Consider the following 22,915-nt stretch of genomic DNA (forward strand, 5'->3'; position numbering starts at 1 on the left):
TTTTTTTCTCCCGGACTGTTTTGGGAGCAGCCAGGAACCTGCAGCATCCTGTTTCCCCAGGGGCCGGAGCTGCGGCGGGGCTGAGGCTGGGCTCGGCCCAGGTTTGGGCACCAGGCCAGCACCTGGACCTGGGGGACATGGGGACGCTCGGGGCCTGGTCCACCCCACTGCAGGGGCTGCAGCACCTGCATCACCGGGGGAGGGAGAAATGAGGGTGCTGAGCTCCTCTGGGAGCTGTGGCAAAGGAGGGGTGGCCGAGCCAGACACTGGAGCGCTGAGAGTGCCTGGCATCAGCACAAGGTGCCCCAAACTTCATGCTGTGCCCCCCCCCGCAACAAGCATCCCAGCCTCGCCGCATTCATCAGCTGCCCCCCCATGCCCATGCTGTCCCCACTGGGGTCCCCGATGGCTGAGCTGCCAGCTGGGAAGGAGCCGTGCCCCTGGGGACACAGTGGCAGGCTGGGGGCAGCGCACTGGGCACGGCAGGCGAGTGGCAGAGGGGACGACCTCGGCCCGTCTCCCCATCCCCCCCGCCGGCTACAGGGTGGTGCCCGCCGCTCACAAATGCCCTGCGGCCACCCCACCACGCCAGCTGGCTTCCAGCCCTGCCTAGCACCCGCTCCCTGCCCGCTCCTGCCTGCACACGCTGCTGGCAGGGCCCTCGCCCAAGCCCCAACGCGCTCAGCACCCGCCTCGCACCCTGCGCCATGGAGCCCAGCCTGACCCTTCTCCCTGCCGCAACTTTGCCGACGACGGCGCAGACACCAAGTCTGGCCCCGCACGGAAACGCTTCGTTCTTCCACCAATGACTGATTTATTGCCTGTAGCCGGGCTCACGGCACCCAACACCCTGCTGCACCGGGGACGGGCAGCGCGGAGCCAGCCGGCACTACCACCAGCTCCTCTTCCTCTCCTGAGGAAGCCGGCAGCGTCTCCGGCTGCGCCTGGGCCAGTGGGTGTTTGGCAGACGGGCACAGAGGCAGCTCGGCGCCGTACCCGTGCCAAGCTGGCGGCTCCGAAATGCCCGGTGCCGGTGGTGTGTGGCTGCACCCCACGGGCGCCTGTGGCTGCCAGGGGAGCTGATGGGGAGTGACGGCGGGGTACCAGCCCCAGCACCGCCCCGCCCTGGGGACAAGGGCCATTCCCCGAGGCTGCTGGGGGCAGCTTAAGGGTATTTTGCAGGGAGGAGGGAGGCTGCGGCGCTCAGCTCCCGGCCCCGCAGCGTGGGCTTTCCAAGCCACTCGCCGTTCATTTCTGAGCTTATTAAGAGCTGGGCTTTGTCAATAAGGCACCATGTAAAGCACATTGTTGTCTCTTAGCAACCTTAACTGGTTTAAGAAGAATTTTGTTTGGTTTTTTTTTCTCTTTTTTTTTTTTTTTTTTTCAGAATATAGAAGAAATGCACCAGGAAATGGCTGCGCCAGCTGGGTTCATCCGGGAGCACCAGCTCTCCCGTGCGAGTCGTCGGCGCAGCACAATGGCTTGGCCCTGGCTCCCCGGCGCCCAGCCCCAACTCCTGGCAAGACAGCCCTGCTCCCACTTAGAAAACGGGAGCGCGGGGAGCACTGGGAGGCTGCTGAGGGGGATAATGCAGAGCTGGGGACGGGCAATGCTGGCGACGGGGAGGTCACCAGGCCGTGCCGGGCTGACTGGGCTGGGCTAGCCGCGTATGGGCAGGGTGCAGGGACGTGGGGAGGGTGTAGAGGGACCATGTCCCTGGCACAAGGACAGGAGGGAGCTCTGGCCATGCCCCAGTGCTCTCTGCTTGGAGCCCTCCCCGCATCCCCAGCCCTGTCCCCGGCACAGGAGCTGGTTGGGGTGCCATGGCCAAGGACACCGGGCAGGCGGTGGCAAAGCAGATGGTACCCCAGGTCCCCCACTCCTGTCTGAGTGGGACCAGGACAGATGGGGACAGGGGTCCCACCATATCCCTGCCCAGGCTATACTGGGGTAACTGGTGCTGGAGCCAGTTAATGGCAAACAGCGCCGGGGAGCATTAACCAAAGTGGGGAGGGGAGCAGGGGTATAAACAAGCGCAGAAGGTGAATCTGCAACCGCAGGAAGTCAGTTATTAATTCGAGTGAGACATTTTGCCCCTTGATTTCCTGTAATCGCGCCTTTATGTAACGGTGGGGGAAGGGCAGGTGATGCTGTGGGGAGGGGGGCAGCCAGTGGGAGGGGGGGTGCGGGGTCCAGCATCTCCCACCCTGCACTCCTTCAGCTGCTCCCCGAGCCCCCTCGTGTCAGCCCCGAGGGAGAAGGGTGTCAGGGTGGGATCCCGCCAGCTCAGCATGCCACTGCCATGCCAGGGGGACATGGGGAGCCCCAAGCACGTCCTGTGCCTTCCCCACGGGAACTGCCCCCCCCCCCCATTCCCAGCCTGGGCCTCAGCGTGCTGGTGTCCCCTTAGGGACGTGGCCGGGGCCTCATGTCCTCATATCACCTCCTGGGTGGGGGCACAGGGGCCGGTAGAGGCGACCGCCCCCTGTGCGGTGCTGGCATGCAAACGTGGGCGTTTGTGCCTGGATGCGCTTGCACGTGTGGATATAAGTGCACGTGTGTCCATATGGGCACGTGCATATGCCAGTGCTTGTAAACTCACACATGTGCACACATGTCAGCGTGCATGTGCACACATTTGCATGTGTGCGCACACATATGCATTGCTGTGTCCCCCCCAGCACACTCCACGGGGCACCACCGTGCACATGCTGAGGAACATGGGTGCACACGCAGGGGAACACACGGAGTGCCGGGGCCCAGAGCAGCCCTTCATGCCGGCTGGCGGGCAGCCGGGACCGTGGCGGGCCGGGGGATGCACCACCCCTGCCTTCAATTGGCTGAGCAGTAAATAAATAAAAGGGAATTAAATAAATAGAGGCAAGTCGGTTTATATAATCGCTGGTACAGTTTGTCCTGAACCTCTGCACGGATTAGAGAGCTGGCACTGGCTGTGGGTCATTAGCAGCTGGGCTGAGCCCCCCCAGCGCGGCCGCCCCGGCCCCCCGGCCAGCGGCCCCCAACCTTGCCCCCTATTTACCTACCCGGGTACTTTTTAACAAGCAGCCTTGGGAAGAGCTGTGCACATGTGTGCGTGTGTGTGTTAAGGGCCTACATGGATGTGCGTGCATAGGTGTGCGTGTGCACATGCCTCTCGGCAAACATGCACGAGTATATATGTGTATGGGAGGGCACACACAGGTGTGCGCAGGCACCTGCCTGTGCCCAGGTGTGCCTGAGCATGTCAGTGCATGTGTACATGGGATTGTGAGTGTGTGGGCACGTCTTTATATGTGCTTGTGTCCATGCATGTGTGTTTGTATGCATGCATGGGTGTGCATACGTGCACATGCATACATATGTGTGTGTGTGTTTGCAAGTGTGTGCATGGCTCCACGTGTGCACACATGTGCTTGTGGGCGTGCACGCATAGGTGTGAGTGTGCACGGGGGGAGTGCATGCATGCCTGGGAGTGCGCATGTGTATGTGCATGCATGTGTATTTGCACGTGTTTGTGTGGGTGGGAGCATGCCAACACGTGTGTGCCTCTGTGTGGGGTGTGCATGTGCACACGTGTGCCTCTCTGCAAAGCGTGTGTGTGTGTGTGTTGGGGTGGGATGGACCACCACTCCCCCCCCAGCCCCGTGGCCCCCAAGGGAGGAGGTTACAGTGTGCCAGGACACACTGGGTGCCAGGAGACCAGGGTCCCCATGTCCTCACCTCCCGATCGCCCCAAATGCCCCCACAACCTCTCGGGCCCACAGCCCCCCCCAAACCTTGACACCCCCCCCCCCATGCCCCCCGGCTTTCCCAGCATCTGCAACCCGGGGGGCGGGGAGGGGGCACGGCACAGCATCCCACGGCCCGGTCCCCGCCGGCGGCCCTGGGGTGCCCCGGAGCCCCGCGGGACGCAGCTCGGCTGCCGCCCGGTGCCGGGGCGGAGCGTGGCCGTGTGCGCTCTTCTGCTGCCACCTAGTGCTCGCCCACGGGCGAGTCCCGGTCCCGGCCCGCGGGGACCGCGGGGAGCCCATCGGCCGTGGCCTCCGGTCACCGGAGCGAGCCGTGCCCCGGCTCTGGGTGCCTTGAGGAAACCACCTGAGAACTGGGGGGGGTGGGGGGTGTCACCTTGGTCCTCCTCTTGGGTAGGTGCTGGTGGGCGGGGACCCTTTTGCTCTGGACCCCGAGGTTTTGGGGGGGGTGTCTTTGGCTCTGGGGGGGGGGCACATGGAGCAGCAGCATCCTAGGAACTAGGGGGAAAAAAAAAAAAAAGCCTTTTCTTGTATAAACCCTACGGCACCACACCACGAGGGAAAGGTCTGATGACATTGGATGCTGCGATGCTGTCTGGATGCCCCTTCACCTCCCTGCTCCCCCCCCGCCATTCCCCCCGTCCCCCCCCCGGGGGCACAGGCTGTGGCGAGGGGTGCAGGATCCCAGTTTTACCCACCAACGACTGTCCCAGCCCACTTTGCCGCTGGAAGGGATGGTGCCGACACGCTGCCAGGGGCTAGTGCTGCGGGTGGCTGCACCGGCCCAGGGCAGTGCCGGGCATCTCGCTGTCACTGCAGCAGTGAAGTACCGGTCTGCAAACCCACTGCCACCGCAGTCCCCAGTGCACGATGCTGGTGAGCAGGTTTCCTCCCTTTCTCCTGAGGCAGCTGAACTTCCCTGAGATGGATGGCTCACCCTGCGCTCAATACCTGCTGACTCAGGGTCTTGTGTGCTAGCATTGACTGATGGGCCCGCTGCATCCCTGCCTGGGCTCAGCAGTAAATCGGCTGTGCCAAAGCCAGCCGAGCCCGTGAAACGCTCGTGTGCAGACGCTCGCTCCAGCCCCGCGATCGGAGGGGGTGATGGATGGGGTGTCATCAGAGATTCGGGCTCCTTGGTGCTTTGCTCAGGGATGTCTCATCAGGAGACACCGCAGAGGTATTTTTAGCTGCGTAATTCATCGCTACCTACAGCCTGATTAATTTTTTTCTCCATTGGTCAATCCATTACGTGTCCTTCACCTGATGGATGCGCGCTGGGAGCTGAGTGGGCTGGGAGGGGCTCGTGCAAAAAGTCTGGGTGCTGGGTGCGTCCCTCTGGGTCAGCTCCAACCTTTGCTCCTGTTTTATATGGGTAACGCAAAATGCAACAAGCAGCAGGGAGACACCCACCCCCCCCATCTCAGGGGGCTTGCGACTGCTGGTGCCACCCAGCTGGGCAGGATGCAATGGTGAGTGGCCGTGGAGCAGAATCAGTGCCGGGAGTGTGTGTTGACAGTGGACTGGCTCCCAGGATGCTCCAGCCTTTGCCAGAGCACTTTCCCAGCCAGAGATCCCCAAATGGGAGCCAGGGAGAGGCTGCAGCATCCCACATGTTTCATCCTCAGTGAAAGCATCGCCACTCAGCCCTGATTCAGCAAAACAGTGGGTTTTTTTTTTTTTTTTTTTTTTTTTCCCAAAGGCTGCTGCTCCTAGCATGAGGACAGACAGTCCTGGGGGCTGCCAGCATCTGCTGCCAGGGGTGCGGGCACAGGAGGTGGAGTCTCAAAATATTTTGGGGGTTAAAAGCAGGCAGCTGATATGCTTGTCCCCTTGGTGGGAAATGCGGGCTGAGGGATCTGCAAGGACCAGTCTTATTCAGGATTTAGGGTCCCATTTGTGTTCACTCACCTCCTCATGTGCCCACTGCCCCCTCCCAAACCCTGCGAGCGCACACAGAGAGCCGGCACACATGGGTGCACCATGGGGCACCCAGCAGTGGGGCCACCCTGACACACCCCCCCCCCCCCCCCCCCCCCCCAGCCCCTGGGCTCCTGCCAGCCCCTCTTCCGGCCTGCCAAGCGTCACCCACCGCCCCCGTGTCCCGGCGCGACCCGGCTCCCCCACACTGGTGGCTGCGGCTGGAGGCGGCACGGGGCTGCAGGGCTGCGGGGGCTGCCTCAAAGGCCCAATTTTCTTGCTCTGAAGCCCCAGCTCTGTTTGCGGCGGCCGCCGGGGCCGCAGGGCCGCCGGGGCAGTGTGGGTGCTCCTGAATGAAGGGGCACCGCGTTCCCGCCACAGCGTAGGGGGCTGCCGGGGGGGCCGACAAGCCAGTGCCCTCCACCTACAGCCCTTTGATACTGGCCCAGCCTCTTGCCCTGGAAGCCGCAGCCACCCACGGCAGGGCCCGCAGGGCAGGATCTGGTCTCCCACTCTGTGCCTGCCCTCTGCGCCCAAACCCCGGTGGAGCTGGCGCGACCCTGGGTGCCATCCCTGCCACAGGGATGGGGACACCCGAGTGTCCCCCTGCCTGACACCCCCCCCCCCCCGCCCCGTGGCACTGGGGGCTTTTAGGCTTCCCTCCCAGGCCTGAGCTGCTGCAGTAGCAGCGGCTGGTGCTTCCTGGGAGGAATCTGCTCAGCCCATCTGCTTCCCAGAAATCCCAGCTACCAGCCCGGAGAGCTGCAGGGTCCCTCGCGAAGGGAGAGGGGTGCTTGGGGGCGGCTGCAAATGCCTGGGCAGAAACCTCGGCTCAACTTCTTGCTGCAAAGCTGTGGAAGGATTCCTCTCCTTCCCAAAACCAGCCAGGGCTGTGCTCAAACCTGCCTTAAGTCCACCTTAAGGCAATCCCCAGCCCCTGCCTTGAGGCAGAGCAGGTGCTGGGTTATGGACAGACAGACGCCCGCGTCCTCTTGCAGGCACCATCCCAAGGACAGGGGCTGGCAGAGGTTGGCTGCAGCTGACACGCCAGCAGAGACTGTCATGGCCAAGCGGGGAGATGCTGTTCCCTGCTGGCAGCAAGATTTTGTCCAAAAAACATTCACGGAAGCAAAGTACCTGGAGTGAGCCCCAGGCCTGGCCAGGACCCGGGGCAAGGCCAAGGTCAGCAGGAAGGAACAGAAAGCCAAATCGCTGACGCAGAGAAACCTCCTGACCAAATGAGCATCGGCAAGTGGATTGCACCTCAACCTTCCTCCCCCTTGGTCCCAGCCAGGACGACAGCATAACCCCCACATCCTTGGCCGAAAGTCCTGCTCTTGTCCCGCGATTGGGCTCCCCACTCCAAAATCAAGTGGCCGAGACCTGACCGTGACTCCCCAACGGGGCCGCACCCACTCACCATCCACCATGTCTTCGCCCTCGTGTCGTAGCACAGCTGCCACTTCACCGAGCCCTCGGCCGCCGGTGCTGCCGCCGTGCCCAGCGCCTCCATCCCCACCCGGTTACTCCAGGAGGTCCCGGGCATGACGCCCCGCTCCTGGTGCCATCACAGACCCTTTTTCCCCCAAAAAACACTCAGAGCAGCCCCCAAGCCCGGAGGGCACTTTGGGAAAAGCAGCTGGGATGGAGGCAAGGAAAAATCCCTGGTCAAGGAGCTGTCTGGGCTGCCCCCAAGGGAGGCGGGTCGGACGCTCTTGGTTGGGCTGGTGGGTGGTCACTGCACTGCAGCGGCTGTGCCAGCGGCTGGCCGGGCACGCCTGCGGGGCAGCACCCACGTCAGGAGGGTCCCAGGGGGGTGTGGGAAGACAAAGGAATCCGCGGGGTCTCTGAGGATTTTGGAGTTGCTTCGACTTTGTCTTCCCAGGGAAGGGGCTGCTGCAGGTACCACCTACACCCCACAAGCCCCCATGCCAGGGACGCTCAAAACCAGACAGCTGCACAGACACGTCCCTGCGTGGCTGACGGACTCCCACGCCGCCCCTTCCAGCACTGCCTGCCTGCATCCTCCCAACACACGTACACCGAGCGCAGCATGCTCAGCTGGGGGGGGGACCTGCTCCCCTCTGGCTCTCATATCTCAAGGATGAAGGGGGGGGTGTGGGAGTCTCATCCGAGGGACCGGGGGGCTGGGGACTGGCAGGGCTTGTGAGGGCTGATCTCTGCTCACAGTGTGCTGGCAGGATCCTGTCACCGGGGAAAAGCAATCGCAGGTCCCAGCCGGGGAGCCCCAGCCCGATTGCCCTGGCTTGGTCCCAGCGTGACCCGGCCCCAAGGATGTTGGAGGCTCCTGGGGGCGGGGGGGTGACGTCCTTTGGGCCCCACATGCTGCAGGGATCACCGAAGGATCCCAGCTGGGGTCATGCCTGGCCCCTGCACTGAGCCTGTCGCCCGCTCCCTACCCAGGAATGAGCTTTCCTGGACTTGGGGCTCTGTCCCGGGGGAACCCCAACCTCCAGCAAGTGCTCAGGGCTCTTAGTTGTCCATGTCACCAGCAATTTAGATGGATTTAGTATCCGTCCTCCCAGTAATTACAATTTGGCTCAGGTTTTGGGGGTTGCGTGCTCATCACCTCTTCTGTGTGTGGTTGAACCGTTGGTTATGGCTTCATTATCCTCAGCTGCAGCTGGGTCCTTCCTGGCCCTGCCCGCTGGGACAAACCTGCTGGGTGCCCTGCCTTCCCCCTTGCTGCCTGCCTGCCCTCCTGCCTGCTGCCCACTGGTTTTCCAACCCTGCCTAATTGCCCAGCCAATGTGCTGTCAGAGCCCGGCTGCTCCAGGCTCCTCTCTGCGGCTCTGCCAGGAGATGCAGCAGCTCCCTGGGACATCCCTGGAGCCCGGTGACCCATCGGTGATGCTGGCAGCAGGCAGGCGAGACCCAGGGTTTTGCTGGGAGGATGGGAGGATTGTGGAGGTTTGGGGTTTTTGGGGTTTGAAAGCCCAGGAATCACAGGAGAAGCTGGTTTTATGCTGAGCTGGGGATTTGATGACGTTTGGGGATATTTAAACAAGAGGCTTTTGGGAACGGCTGGGGTGCCAGGGGGTGTGGGCACCACTGCGGACACAGTGCAGAATGACTTGGGGATGGGGAAAATGGCCGTGTAGGGAGGGAAACAGTGTGAGAGGCAGGTTGCAGGTGTTCGGCTCCTGGAAATAATTAATTTCAAGGCCTGGAGATTACTTTCTGACTTTTTTTTCCGAATACAAATTTTTTACCCTTATTTTTAATCAAAAGCTAGGATTTTTTTGGGGAAAGAACTCAGGAACTTTTCATGAACATTTCTCCTTTCGATGAGACTTGTTTTCATCCAAACGAGGGCTTGGGGCAGAACACAACCCCAAAGGTGAGCCATGGGAGCAGCTTAGCGTTGGGTGCCAGGGCTGGAAGGGAGATGTTTGGGGTGAGGGTGCTGGAGGGTGGCACTGGGCAGCAGCGGGTGCAGGCCCCTCAGCAGAGGTGGGGGCAGATGGACTGCACTGAAGGAGGAAAGTCTTCCTGTTTAAGAATTGCTGTTTGTCTTGAAAAGGATGGTTTTAAAGCGGCGTGTGCCTGCATGCATGTGATAATGTTTGCACGAGCTCACAGGTGTGTTTGTGTGGATATGCATGGTGTGGCACGTGTGTGTGTCAGTACGTGCAGGTGACGTGCAGACTGTAAGCAGAGGAGACACGTCCTGCTCAAAGCAGGGCTATCCTGCCCTGCAGCTGCAATGCTGGCAGAAGCAGGGAGGAGATGCCACAAGACAGCACCCAAAAAATACATCAGAGGCTGGAGAGACCTTGGTGGAGTTGGGAAGGGCCTGGCACATCCCTGGCTGTGGGAAAGGGTCCTGGCAGGATCTGGAGGGACCCTGCACCTCCTGCGGGCACTGCAGCCCTGCCAGGATGGTGGACATGGCAGGGGGGGCACCGTGGGAAATAGGATGCTACCAGGGCTGAGGGGGTAACATGCAGCCAGCCTGGTTTAGTGGAGCTGGCCCATCATCATGGGCATCACCCTGATTTTATGGGAGTTTGGAAGTGCTTTTTATGTGCCAGTGGGAGGCAGAAGGGCAGTGAGGGGGAGGTAGTTGCACTGCTGGCTGCCATGCCAGGCATTGGCACCCACCCTGGCGTGGGCCGGCTCTGCCGTCCCTGGGGCAGAGCTGCCAGGAAGCAGAGCTCCAGGGAAGCAAACATGGGGATGGGGCTGAGCCAGCTGTTCCAGCCGCGGGGGGGGCCTGGGACAGGACTGCCTCAGCATCCCCACACTTCCCAGGACGATCCTGTCTCCTCTGCTTCATCATGGATCCGTCGGCGCAAAGCCCAGCTCTCCATGCCTCGGTTTCCCTGGCAGGCAGGGCTCTGCCTACCTCTGCAGCTCCCTGCATCACCTCCCGGGGCATCCCCCATCTCCTCCTGCCCATGCCTGGGGGCCCCATCCCTGGAGCTGTACTGCTCCCCACCCGGCTCCCTGTGCGTTCCTGCTGCCTGCGCTGCCACCTCAGGGTGGGGGGTGTGTGTGTGTGCGTGTGTCAGTGTGCACATTTGTGTGGGTACTTGCGCGTGGCTGAGGGCGTGGGTGTGCACACACATGTGGTGCTGTGGATGTGTGTGCACATGTGGGTGTGCGCGGGCATGCCTCTGTGCACTTGGTCTCCACGCACACGCTGGGGTGGGTATGCATGTGCGTGTGCTGGCACACACGGATGTCCATCCTTCATGCCTCCTGCTGCTGCCACCAGTGACCCCAGTCCTCCGCTGTCCTACAGCTATTGCCCAGGGGCGGGGGGGTGCAGTCAGGCCCCGCTGGGGCCATGCAGTAGTGATCAGGGGCCAGCATACGAGATCAGACCAGGCCACTCAGGTCCCACTGGGCCCTGCACATGTTCCCTCGCTACCCCGTGCCTCAGTTTCCCTTGGCATATTTTTGTTCCCTGTTGTCCCTGACCCCACCTTCTGCTGGTCTCTGCAAGACATGACGATCCCGTGGGAGCAGTGTGGGGCCACCCTTGCTCACGCTGCGGAGGCACAGGGAGCAGTGAGATGGAAGAGTGAATCCATCACCTGGGCTCACGTCCCCAGCTGGGGGAGTTGGGGGCTCTGCTTTAACCCCCACATGGCACCCCTCCCATGAGGGTCAGCGTCTGGAGCCAGGGTGCTGGTGCCTCCCTGGGGCCATGGCAGCTTCTCCAGCCTCTAAGCCAGGATCACCGTGCCCAGAACAGAGCATTTCTTTGTGATGTGACATTTAGAGGTGGAGAGGAGAGAGGGGACCCTCTTGGGGAGGGATGATGACAATTTTCCCCCACCTGCTTAGACCCATCTCTGAACAGGGCACAGCACACCGCTGCCTCCTGCCCCCAGGACCTGCGAGCTCCCTCTGTGCCTGCCCCCGAGATGGGGTAAACGCTGCACCCCGAAATCATCCCACCTGTTAGGGCTACGCAGGCAGGACAGAGCCCCCCCCCGGAGCCGTACAACCAGGCGACACCCCCCTCCCCCAGGGACAACGACAGACCCCCGAGAGCTGTACAAGCCAGACAGCCCCCCTTCCCCCGGCGCAATGGGGGCAGGACGGATTTGCCCCCGCTCGGAGCAATGTGGATAGGACAGCACACCCCACACCCCCCCGCCCCGAACTGGGGCAGGACCACCCTCCCCAACCCCCCCGGGCAATGCGGATGTGACAGACCCTCCCGGCACCGTACGAGCAGGACCCCCTCGGGATCCACACGTTCAGGACAGCCACCGCCGGGGCTGCACGGAACAGGGCTTTCCCCCCACCCCCCCAAAAAAAACCAAACCCAAACCCCTTGGGGGCGGTGGAGGGGGGGGGGGGGCGGTGCCCGCCGGCTCCTTTAAGGCGGGGGCGGCGGGGCTGACGTCAGGAGCTGTCCCCGGTGCTGAAGCAAGATGGCCGCCCGATAGTCAACCGGGGCGGCGGCGGCGGTAACGGCGGCGGCGGCGGCGAGCGGCCCCCCTCCCGCCCCCCCCCTCTCCCCCGCGCCTCCGGTACCGCCCCCGGGATCAGGACCATGTCGCTGCTCTGCGTTGGAGGTACCGGGGGGAGAAGGGGACGCGACGCGGGAATGGGGAGGGGGGGATAGACATGGGAGCCCCGGTGCACGGGGAGGGGGGGGTGGCGAGGGGGGGGCCTCGCCCCCTGCCCTACCAGGGCAGCGAGGCCCCCCCCCCCGGCCCCCGCCACTCCCCCCCCATCTCCACCGGGCACCGGGAGCCCCGGTGCCCGGTGGAGATGGGGGGGGGGGTCGTGAGAACAGCTCCATTCACAAAAAACGGCACGTGGATTTATGAATGAACCGGCGGGGGCGCGCGCGCGGCGCCGGGCCCGAAAGTGGGGGTGGGGAAGGGGAGGGGGGGTGGGGCGTGTGAGCTCACCCCGCTCGTCGGGGTGTCGTGTCCCCCCCCTCCCCTCCCAAAATCCCTCCCCGCCGAGGGGGCTCCCCCCGCACCTCCTACTCCAGCCTCTCCCGTCTATCCCTCTCCGCCTTCCCGCCCCCTCCCTTCCTCCCCCGGAGCCACCTTCTTCCGCCTCCCACCCCCCCCGCATCTCTCCGCACCCCCCCAAAAGCAGACCCCGCACGTGCCCACCCCCACCCGTCCACCCTCCCCCTCCCATGTCTCCCCAAATACCCCCCCACCCCAAGCACACCTCCCCCCCGGCATCTATCCTCAAGCACGCCCACCCCACAGACACAGCCCCCCGCATTCCCAAACAGCCCCCACCCTAAACACGCTCCAGACGTAGCCCTCCCAACACCCCACATCTATCCGCAGGCCCCCCGATTCCCAACGCCCCAGGCACCCCCTACCCCAAACACCCCCCCGCTCCCAAGCATCATCTGTCTCCAAGAACCTCCACATTCCCAGTCCCCCCAAACAAACCCCATACGCCCCCAAATCCCCCTATTTTTCCTCGTGCCCCCCGCAACCTCCTAAATACTCCCCCAAATTACACTCCCAGCACCCCCCCCCCGCCCCCAGCCCCTATGTCCATGCAGGCGTTGCCCCACCTTGGGCACGTTGATGCTGCTGGAGGGGTTGTGGGCAGCTGAGGGGTGGGGGGATCAGGGCAGGAATGGGGTCGTCTGGTGCCGGTGGGGGCCCAGTTAGGGGTGCTGGTCACCCCATACTGGAGGGACTGGGACGAGCGTGCAGGTAGGGGATCCCTGCACACCAGCACGCTGAGACCTTCCCAACTCAGTGCGCAGATGAACCCTGCAGCCTCGGGTTCAGCCTCGCTGCTGGTTACTCTGGATTGAGTGCTCAGTCTGGGCGGGGGGGGGGAGAAGTCCGGGAGGGTCGCTTTCCCCCCACCCCAGGCCCTGCAGCACCCCGATGGGGAGGGGGTGGCACCTGTGTGTCCCAGGGGTGGCGGGACAGAGGCGGCAGAGTGGCAGCTAGGGACAAGGTGGGGAACGGGGTGTTCCCCCATCAGTGTCCCCTCCCTGGGGGAAATCAGGAGAAAAATGGGGGCTCCCACACTGCCGCCTGTGCTCCCCCCCCCCAAATTGTCCTTGTCCCTGAGGTGCTGTCACAGCCCCCTCTCCCGTGGCAGTGCCACGAGAGCGTGCAGGGAGCTGTGCCTCTGTGTGCCCCCCAGCCAGGCACCAGCCAGCCCCAGACTTGGGGTCCCCCCCTCTGGCAGGGGGAGGGCCACGTCTTTACGCCTGTTTGAGGGACTGTCACACATGGTGACATCCTCAGTGAAGCCGGGGGCGGATGGTGAGAAACAGCTCCTGGTGGGTTCGGGCTTCCCCCGCTGCCCCGTCACTGCTCTCTGGGGGCAGCTATTTTTGTCACCCTATTTTTGGGGTCCCAGGGGTGGAGGTGCCACCCCAGAGCCTCCCCCAGTCTTCCCCTGCCCCTCCCAGGGGGCTGCGACCACGTGCAGCCCCCCCAAGGGCTTCGTGCTGCGGCGGGTGCACCTGGGTGACAGGCACTGGATTGGCACTGGGAGGTGTGGGGTGAGCAGGGACAGGGGTGCGTGGCTGGGGTGGGGGGTGTCTGAAGTGGCGTGAGGCAGACGGACAGATGGACGGGCGGGTGGATGGGAATCCAGAGAGACAGATGGAGAGACAGATGGACAGATGGATGGAGGGGTGGGGAGAGGCGAGCAGGTAGACAGAGGGGTGGGTGGATGGACGGACAGAGGGGTGGATGGACAGAGGGAGAAGATGGGGATGGATGGATGGATGGACGGACAGATGGAGGGAGGGAGGGGGTGGATGGAGAGACAGGTGAGTGCATGGATGGTCAAAGGATAGGTGGACAGAGACGTGGGTGGATGGACAGACAGGTGAATGGATGGACAGACAGAGGGATGGACGGACAGAGGGATGGGTGGACGGACAGAGGGATGGACAGACAGGCCTCTTGTGGGATGTCTACAGCCCAGCCTGGTTTTTACGTCGTTGCCAGTCCGATCCCCGCCAGCCGCCTTCTGCCTCAGTTTCCCCAACTGGCCAACACCCCCTGAGAGGAGGCTGATTACCCCAGCCCTTGGGTCTTCTAGCCTGCTGTGGGGGTACCCAGCTCCCGTGGGGCTCCTGCTGTCCCCAGCTCCTTGTCTGGGGGATCGGCTTGAATTTAACCCAAGGGTGGCACTCTGGGACCTGCTGGTGGGTGGGAGGGTTGCACAGCCTGCTCAGAGCCGTCAGCTGCAGATGGTGGCAGCAGGACTTCTCCCTGGCAGTAGATGACAGCCAGGAGAGCCACGTGTTCCCTGGGTAATTGTTCCTGTCAGCTCGGGTATTTTTGGAGCTTTTCCTTCCTCTGCTCTCCCATTTCGGAGGCAGCGGCTGGTGGAGAGCGGTTGGCCCTGGGTGGTGCGTCTGGGTCTGGGGCAAGGGCGAGCTCCCACACTGGGGGCCCTGGTGCAGCTCCGAGTACGTGCCACAGGCAGATCCTCGTACCAAACGCTGCATTATAGTATAATAATACATAATAATGTGCAATATATATTATAAATATATAATATAATATTACAATACACAATGATGATGGCCATCCCCATGCAGTCCCCTGCGCTCCCAACCTGGCGACGCTAGGGGATGTTTGGGATCCCAGAGCCTCCTGGCTGGCCTCCAACCAACTCCCCATCCTGCGGTGAAGCCACAGCTCCCGGAGTCCTGTGATTCCCTGGGAACACAGCTGCCAGTGACGCAGCTGGCAACCTTCCTTGGGGCAAAGTCACTGCAAAGAGCTGCCCAATGCGCGACCCTCTCGGCAGCACAGGGCAAGTGGCTGAGCCAAAGGATCCCCAATTATTTTCTGAACGGTGTGCTGAGGCTCAGCCAATGATCCCCCCCCCACCTCAGCTTCCCCAGAGGTACCCCGGGGCCAGATGGAGCTGCTTGTGCCATGTCGCCTCCTCTGAACCCTGCCGGGCCTGTGGAGCCAGCGGCAGCCCCCCCGGCCCCTCCAGCACTGGTGGCGAGTGATAAGCGGCTGGCGAGTGGCACATCTCTGAAATCAAATTACCTTTGATATCACGATGGCTATTTTCATCCCTCCTCAGTCACGTTGGTCCTGCTGGCACCCGTTGCCACCTGCTGGCACCCGCGTCATTTAACCGTTCTCCGGGTGCTGTGTCATTCCCTCCTGGCCTGGTCCCCTCATGTGAGCCCTGAGGACACCCCTCACCCCCCCCACCTGGTATCGACAGCGTTGGTACCTGGCTCTGCCCAGCTGCCTGTTTGCCTCACCAGTGTGGGCAAAACCCGGGTACGAGCCCCCCCACACCTCCCGCTCGCAGCACTGGTGTCAAGCTGGGAGGGGATCCATCAGAATCGGGAGCACTTTTTTCCTACCGTGCTGAGCAGGATCCATCCCAGATGCAACCACCCCCTCCTGCATGCAATCAGCCAGTTGGGAGGGGTCCCCAATGGCAGGATGGGAACCACCCCCCCCTCCAGGAGGGGGGACAGGGCTGGGGTGCAGTGGGGTGCATTTTAGGAGTGCTGCGCCGGAGTTGGGGGACCATCTCCACCACCCCTGGGGCTGTTGTGGAGCGCAGGAGGGTTACAGCCTCCCCCCGCCAGGTTTCCTGTATGAAATCTGGGTCAGCAGTTTGGCAGGTGGTGAGAACCTGAACCCTGGTGCTGCTGAGCTGGTGCCCCACAGTGGGGATTGGAGCTGGGGGAAGGTTCCCCCAAACCTCCCCCCTTTCCCCTGGATGTGTATGGTAACATCATCTGTTTCGTCAAATGGATCCGAACTCAGAAGCAGGGGTGGGGGAGGAGGGGGGCAAGGGGGATTGAACACCCCTTTAGCAGATGAAGGCTGGTCATTTGGGGTTGCAATGAGATGTTTCAAGTTGTCCCAAAGTGGCAATTTTTTTTGAGGGGGGTGCACTCCCCTCTGGTGCCCACCTCCAGTTCATGCCTGATTCCATTCCCTCACGCCCGGCACTGGGCACTCCTGATTTACAGCAGCAGGAGGGATCCCACCGCCCTCCCCCACCTTGCAGCTGGGTCTGGGGTCCTTCCACCCCCTTGGCACCCTGGTGGGGGTCACCAGCCCCCGGCATGGGGCTCAGACTGAATCTCCTCCCTCTTTGTCCCCACAGTTAAAAAGGCCAAGTTCGACGGGCCCCAAGGTAAGCAGCCCCCCCACCCAGCGCGAGGCTGGGGCTCAGCTCTCGGGTCAGTTGGACGTGGCAGGATCAGAGGAAGGGCTGAAGGGTGGCGAGGGGACCCCGGGCTCAGCGTCAGCTCTGGAGGCATCATTTGGCAAGGGTGGGTGGGAGCACACACAGCTGGGGGTGCTCTGGATGGGATGGGGAGTATCTCAGCCAAGCCGCCCCTGGCAGTGGTAGGGTGCCAGGGCTGGCATGGGGAGACCCCATGGGAGGGGGGCAGTGGGGGGTGTCTGGGGGATGAGGGCATGGTCGGGGAGGGGGGGGCACCGGGGCCACTTCACCCTCCGCTTGCTCCCACAGAGAAGTTTAACACCTACGTGACACTGAAGGTACAAAATGTCAAGAGCACAACCATCGCGGTGCGGGGCAACCTGCCCTCCTGGGAGCAGGACTTCATGTTGTGAGTGTCCAGGGGCCATCCTGGCGTCCCCCACCCCTGCTGCTTCCCCATATCCCCCATCACGGGGAGGTCCCCCACTGCCATTGCTCCCCCTGGCCCCAGCCCTGGGGGGCTCACCTGAGGCCGAGGGGGCAGGCAGAGCCTGGGGTGGCCCTGGCAGGGGCTGCTGGGGAGGGGGGTGACCTGACACTTCTCCCCCTTCCCCAGCGAGATCAACCGGCTTGACCTGGGCCTGACGGTGGAGGTGTGGAACAAGGGGCTCATCTGGGACACCATGGTGGGGACAGTGTGGATACCCCTCCGGACCATCCGGCAGTCCAATGAGGTAGGGAGTCGGGCACGTCCATCCCCCCACCAGACCCCAAGGGACATGTAGCTGTCCTTCGGCAGTGGTGGGGGCAGAGCCTTCCCCATCCCTGCTTGGAGAGGACTCTGCTTGGGGCCAGACCCTGTGTGCGTGGGGTTGTGGGGCTGGGAAAGTGGGGTCCTTGGCTGCTCTCCTCATCTCCATTTCTGCCCTGCAGGAGGGCCCTGGGGAATGGCTCACGCTCGACTCCCAAGTCATCATGACCGACAACGAGATTTCAGGCACCAAGGACCCCACTTTCCACCGTATCCTCCTCGACACCCGCTTTGAGCTGCCACTGGGTGGGTACCATCCCTGGGCACCCCAAAACTGGGGTGCATCCTTCCTTGTCCCCAGCCCTAGGGATGCTCATGGTGCTCGGGGCTGGGGCTGAGGGTCTGATCCTGTAGCCCCAAAAGCTGGGGAGCTGTTTTGGGGGTGGTGTCTGTGCACCAGTTGAGGTCTTTACCCTTGCAGATATCCCCGAGGAGGAGGCCAGGTATTGGGCCAAGAAGCTGGAGCAGCTCAATGCAATGCGGGACCAGGACGATGTAAGTCACTGCAGAGCCAGGTCCAGGGCGAGGGCTGGGCAGGGAGCAGCGGGGCTGCAAGCAGGCAGCCCTCACCGGCCTGTCTCTCCCCAGTATGCCTTCCAGGAGGAGCAGGAAAAGCCTCTGCCTGTTCACAGCTCCCAGTGCTGTAAGTGCTGCCCTGTCCCTGCCCCACTGTGAGACCCACCCATTGCCCCACCTCCCCACAGCAGGGTTGCGTAGGAGTGGGTTCCGTGCCCGCCTTGGGGTCATTGGACCCCAATCCAAGTGGGGCTCAACCTCACCCCATACCCTATCCCCGTCCCCGATCCCATCCTCCCTCCCGTGTCTGCTGGTGTTTCTTTGCTGTTTCCCTGCCCCACAGTGTGTGAGCACTCCCGTGGGGCTGAGCCGTAGGGGACAGGGGCACGGAGGGGCATGGCAATGGGGCTGGTAAGGACTGTCCCCTGGGGAGCCTGGGCGAGGGGCAGCAAGGCTGGTGAGGGGGCTGCTTGGTAGGGTTGCTGGCAGAGGAGTCTGGGGGATTTGAGGTGGCAGCTCAGTTTGTCACAACCCGTGCCTCAGTTTCCCCTTCTGTAATCACGCCAGGGCCATGCACAGCCTGGCACTGTCCCAAGCACAGCTCAGTGTCTCTGTGCCCAGCCCCAGGCCCTGTCCCCTGTGTAGTTCGGTGCCACCATGCCTCACCATAACACTGTCCCCAGCCCAGCTTGGTGTCACTGTGCCCAGGCCCAGGCACTGTCCCCGGTGCGCTTCAGTGCCACCGTGCCCATCCCTAGGCTCCATCCCCTCCCATCGCTGTACTGCATTGCCCAGCCCCAGTCCCTGTCCCCGGCACAGCTCAGTGCTCATCCTGGGTGCTGTTCTCAACCCGTCCTGGGGCACTGTCCCCTTTCCAGCTCGGTGCCACCATGCCTGGGAGATGCTGGTTCCTCCCAGCCAGCTCCTGCTGCTGCCCTGGAGCTGCCTCCATCCTTATTGTCTCTGCCCCCCCCCTTTTTTTTTTTTGTAGGCAACTGGAATTATTTTGGCTGGGGAGAACAGCAGAGTAAGTATCCTGTCCCTTCCTCTCCTCCCAGCCTGGCAGTCCCCAGCGCATCCCCCTTTGCCATGTCGTAGTCTAGCCTGGGGCTCAGGGGACCTGGAGTTCATGTCCAGCCTGCAGCCTCGCGCTGTGGCTCTGTGCTGGGTGAGGACGGAGGCACCGAGTGCCCTGTCCGGGGCAGGGCTGTCCCCACAGGCTGGTGGGGACACGGCGCTGTGAGGCTCTGTGCCCTCGGGGTGCCCTGGTGGCAATGAGCTGCTACGGGTTTGCCTCTGTGGCAGGACATCAGTGGGGCAGAGGGAGGGTACCTGCACCCTGTCCTCCTCTTCCCCCCTTCTGTATATCCCATTCCCTGCCCCTGCCCTCCCCTCATCCCCCAAAACCTTTCTGCAGAGGGGAACACGTGCAGGTTGCCCCTCACCCCTTCCTGGGTCCATCTCCCCAGCACAGTCCCACAGCGGTGGGGACACGGTGGTGCAATAGCAGGGCAGCGCCAGGCGCGGGGCAGATTTGGGGCATCCCTGGCCACAACGGCTGCGGGGCCGTCCACCGTCCCACTCACTGCGGCCCCTTGCAGACGATGACCCTGACAGCACCGTGGATGACCGGGACAGCGATTATCGCAGCGAGACCAGCAACAGCATCCCGCCACCGTACTACACCACCTCCCAGCCCAACGCCTCTGTCCACCAGTACCCCATGAGGCACCAGCAGCAGAGCTCCCGTGACTCCTACACTGACTCCATGCAGAGCTATGAGATGGACTACTCAGACCAGCGTCCCATCAGGTAGTGTTGGCGCAGCCACTTTTCCCCCGGGACCTGCTCTCTCAATCCCCCTGCCAGGTGGCAGAGGCCAGCAGGTCCCCGGGGTGATGCCAGAGATGGCACTCCCAGGACGGTGGGTGACAGAGGGAAGGATGCTGAGATGAGGAAGAGGGGGATGGTGCCGGCCCCAAGCCTTTGCTTCTCACTGAAAAGTTTTCAAGCTTTTTTGGGTCACTGCCCTCCTCTGTCCTTGCTGCGCTTCGGGACCCCAAGGCCCAGCTGTCCTTGCTGGAGGCCAAGCTAGTGGGATGTGGCCTGGCTGGGGACACAGATGTGGCTGTAGGCAGAGCTGCAGGCAGGGATGCCTGCCCAGTGCTTTGTCCCTGCGGTCGCAGCACAGCCTAGTTCCTCACCAGCATCCACCAGGACGGAGCCTCCCTGCCGGCATCCCCACGGCAGCAGGGGATGCCGGGGCATGGTGGGTGGTGGTGGCGCGGCACCCGGAACCTTGCTGATCATCTTCCTCTCCTCCCCGGCAGACGCTATGGTAGCGTAGACTCTGCCGCAAACGGACGCAGCGACGCTGAGTCCGCTTCCGAGTCGAGCAGGCGGACCAGCCGCCAGCCTTCCCTTGAGAGCAGGCGGTCCCTAGACCTATCAGATAGGTGGGTCGCTACCTCGTCGCGTGCCGTGTGCCGTCGCAGAGTCCTGTGGTCGGTCCTTGCAGCCGTGGTGAGGCCAACACCAGTCCCGGCAAGGGCGGCCTCGTGCCACTGCGGGGTCCCCCTCTCCCCGCCCCGGACCACCTTGCAGAGGAGCAGTGTTGGGATGCTCCAGGCATCTTGGCCCTGTGGTGTCCTTTCTTGCTGCTGCGCCCCAGTTCGTGGGGGCGATGCCCCAGTGTCCTGGTCCCACTCGCCGGCACGGCGACCGGCTGGCAGCTCTGCTGCCCGCTCCCCATCACGCCAGCAGGTATGGGAGCTGGGGCTTCGGGGACTCAAACGCCACCCTCTGTTTCTGATCCTCTCCCAGGGAGCGCCTGGCTGGACAAAAGCCTCACGCACTAATTTGGGACCCTTGTGATGTGACAAGGGCCCCTCTCCCAGCTCTGGCCAGGATCAGGCCGGGGAGGTGAGGGGTTTCCAGGCTTGAGCCATGTCTCCTTCACCCCTGTGCCCCAAGTCCCCCTTCCCAAGTTACCTGGATGATGCCAGTAGCCCTCCTTGCTGGGACCAGCCTGGGCATCTCCCAGCACCCTCCTCCCTGCGGTGTCCCCTGGCTCCCCACTGCCTGGCCCAGCCACTCTGGGCCCAGGGCTCTGCCCATCCCTTCCCCTTGTCCCCTTTCCCCTCGCCCACCCCTGAGCCCTGGCTGCCGGTGCTGGAGACGTGGTGTCGGCCTCTTCCTAGGCATGTCCCTGTCCTGTCTGCATGTTTGCTTATGTGAGCCTCTCCCCACGGAGCCCCATGGCCGCCCCGTCCCCGGCAGCCTCCCAGGATGCAGGGAGCCCCTCTGTGCTGCTGCTCCCCCAGGTGCAGCGGCTGTGAGAGGGGGATGCTGGAGGGGCCGGGGGCCAGTGGAGCAGATGGGGCAGTGGGAAGGGGTCTGGCCTGGCAGGAAGAGTGGAGAGGGGACCCCCCTGGGTAGGGATGGTGTGGTTAAGGGGAGTGATGGCATTGAGGGGGTGTCATTGGAGAGGGAGTGCCCAGGAGGTCTAGAGGGAGCACTGGGATGTCAGAGTAGAGGTTGGGTGACAGATCTGTGGGTTGGGGGGCAGGACGGGGTGTCTGGCAGAAGCAGGAGGGAGCATCTGGCTGGGGGTGCTACCTGGCTGCGCTTTGCCCCCACTGCTGGCAGGGATGAGGCGAGGGGACAGATACCGTCTCCCCCGTCCCCACGCTCAGCCCAGGCATGGGCAGGAAGGTCAGACCCCTGAGAGTACCCCAGCCTGGGGGGCCTGTCCCAGCCCACGGAGTGTCATGGGTGGGGGAGCCTTCATCTCCCAGGACAAGGAGCCCAGTGCTCACCTAGGGCTGTGCCCTGCAGGGAGCTGCGCATCCTCCTGCCCGTGGTGCAGGGATCCCGGGGCTCTGCCTGGGGCGGCATGGGGCAGGCAACGCTGCGGCGTGGACCCACGGGAGCCCTGTCCTTGTCTCCCCTCGGCCCTGCAGCCCCACAGGGAGCAGCCGCTACGCCTCGTCGGCTGAGCTGAGCCAGGGCAGCTCCCAGCTGAGCGAGGACTTCGAGAACGAAAGCCTGCGGGACTCGGAACTGGATGAGCGAGACGGCGACTCCTACCACTCCTGCCACAGCTCCGTCAGCTACCGCAAGGACTCGCCCCGCTGGGAGGAGGAGGATGACGACCTCTATCTGGAGGAGGAGGAAGAGGAGGAGGAAGAGTTCAATGAGGACTACAGCGAGAATGAGGAAGGCTACCCCAAGGAGGAGGAGGAGGACCTACAGGAGCAGGGCACCTATGAAACCTCCGAGCACGATGCCTATCCCCCACCACAGAAACCCCCCGGGCAGCAGCAGCAACAGGTCCCACAGCAGCAGCAGCAACTGCAGCAACCCCAGCTGGTCCCACAGCTGAAGCCACAGCAGCAGGAGAGGAAGGAGGAGAGAAAAGAGGAGAGGAAGGAGGAGGACACCTCTGCTCCCCAGGAAGCCCCAGAGGCCCTCCAGGCCCAGCGGGGAGCAGATGAAGCTCCCCTGCCAGATGCGACCCCTGAGCCTGAGCCCCCGAAACCGGCCGAGAGGTAGGAGGGAGATGTCGACCCGTAGTGTCCTTGGGATGGCACTGTGCTTGGTGACATTGACTCTGGGCTTGGCCCAGGGCTGGTGCTGCTGGTGCCAAGGGGTAGCACCAGGGACCTTCTGCGGTGTTTAGGGCTGTTCCAGGCACCTGAGGCACTGGGGCTGGGGGAAGCCCACCTTGTGCCACCCGGGCGAGGGGCAGCCCCCTCAGGTACGCTGCCCTGGCCCGGCCACCAGTGTCACGCTAAGCAGGGGCAGAGCTCAAGGCACTCGAGATCCTGCCAGGGCTAACTAGGGGTACGGGTTGATAACCTGGGACAAACCTGGGGATAGGGGAAGTGGGGGCTTGGGGCTGCGATTCCTCTCCTCTGGCTCCCTGAACGGAGCGGGTACCCCAAAACTCAACACAGTCAGAGGAGGAAATTTCCTTTGCAGGAGTCGATCCTCTCCCTCGGCCACTGGTGAAAGCTCATCTGTGGCCTCCTGTGCTGTACAGATGAATTATTTGGTGGCCAGGTCCCTGGTACAGCATGTGAATATCTCATATATCGGTCTCTGCCTTTAGTTATTGAACACATCCATTTTTCCATGTTTTGGTAAATGCTACCACTCTGCACAGAGGGGAAGCATGACGAGCTTTTTCAGTCTTTTGTTTAGTTTAAATTATACACCAGACCTAGGGAATCTTTAATTTAGAAGAATGTGTAATGAGCTTTTT

The 22,915-nt window shown here is 63.0% G+C and overlaps 1 protein-coding gene across 6 annotated transcripts in view; it reads left to right on the plus strand.

The window, feature by feature from the left end:
• Positions 1 to 11,572: 11,572 nt before the first annotated feature.
• Positions 11,573 to 22,915, plus strand: part of UNC13A (unc-13 homolog A) — a 35,400-nt gene continuing 24,057 nt past the window's right edge. For 4 of the 6 annotated variants that reach the window (XM_054805836.1, XM_054805838.1, XM_054805837.1 and 1 more), the window contains exons 1-11: positions 11,573 to 11,725; positions 16,260 to 16,289; positions 16,632 to 16,731; positions 16,939 to 17,056; positions 17,256 to 17,379; positions 17,555 to 17,628; positions 17,722 to 17,776; positions 18,641 to 18,676; positions 19,251 to 19,461; positions 19,980 to 20,105; positions 21,612 to 22,199. In XM_054805836.1, the coding sequence (XP_054661811.1) occupies positions 11,704 to 11,725; positions 16,260 to 16,289; positions 16,632 to 16,731; positions 16,939 to 17,056; positions 17,256 to 17,379; positions 17,555 to 17,628; positions 17,722 to 17,776; positions 18,641 to 18,676; positions 19,251 to 19,461; positions 19,980 to 20,105; positions 21,612 to 22,199 (1,484 nt within the window). In that variant the 5' untranslated portion in view covers positions 11,573 to 11,703. The remainder of the gene's footprint in view (positions 11,726 to 16,259; positions 16,290 to 16,631; positions 16,732 to 16,938; positions 17,057 to 17,255; positions 17,380 to 17,554; positions 17,629 to 17,721; positions 17,777 to 18,640; positions 18,677 to 19,250; positions 19,462 to 19,979; positions 20,106 to 21,611; positions 22,200 to 22,915) is intronic. The other 2 variants (XM_054805840.1, XM_054805841.1) reach the window with 2 other exon arrangements.

The sequence above is a fragment of the Grus americana genome, chromosome 28, assembly GCF_028858705.1.
Source record: "Grus americana isolate bGruAme1 chromosome 28, bGruAme1.mat, whole genome shotgun sequence".
Classification (NCBI taxonomy): Eukaryota; Metazoa; Chordata; class Aves; order Gruiformes; family Gruidae; genus Grus; species Grus americana.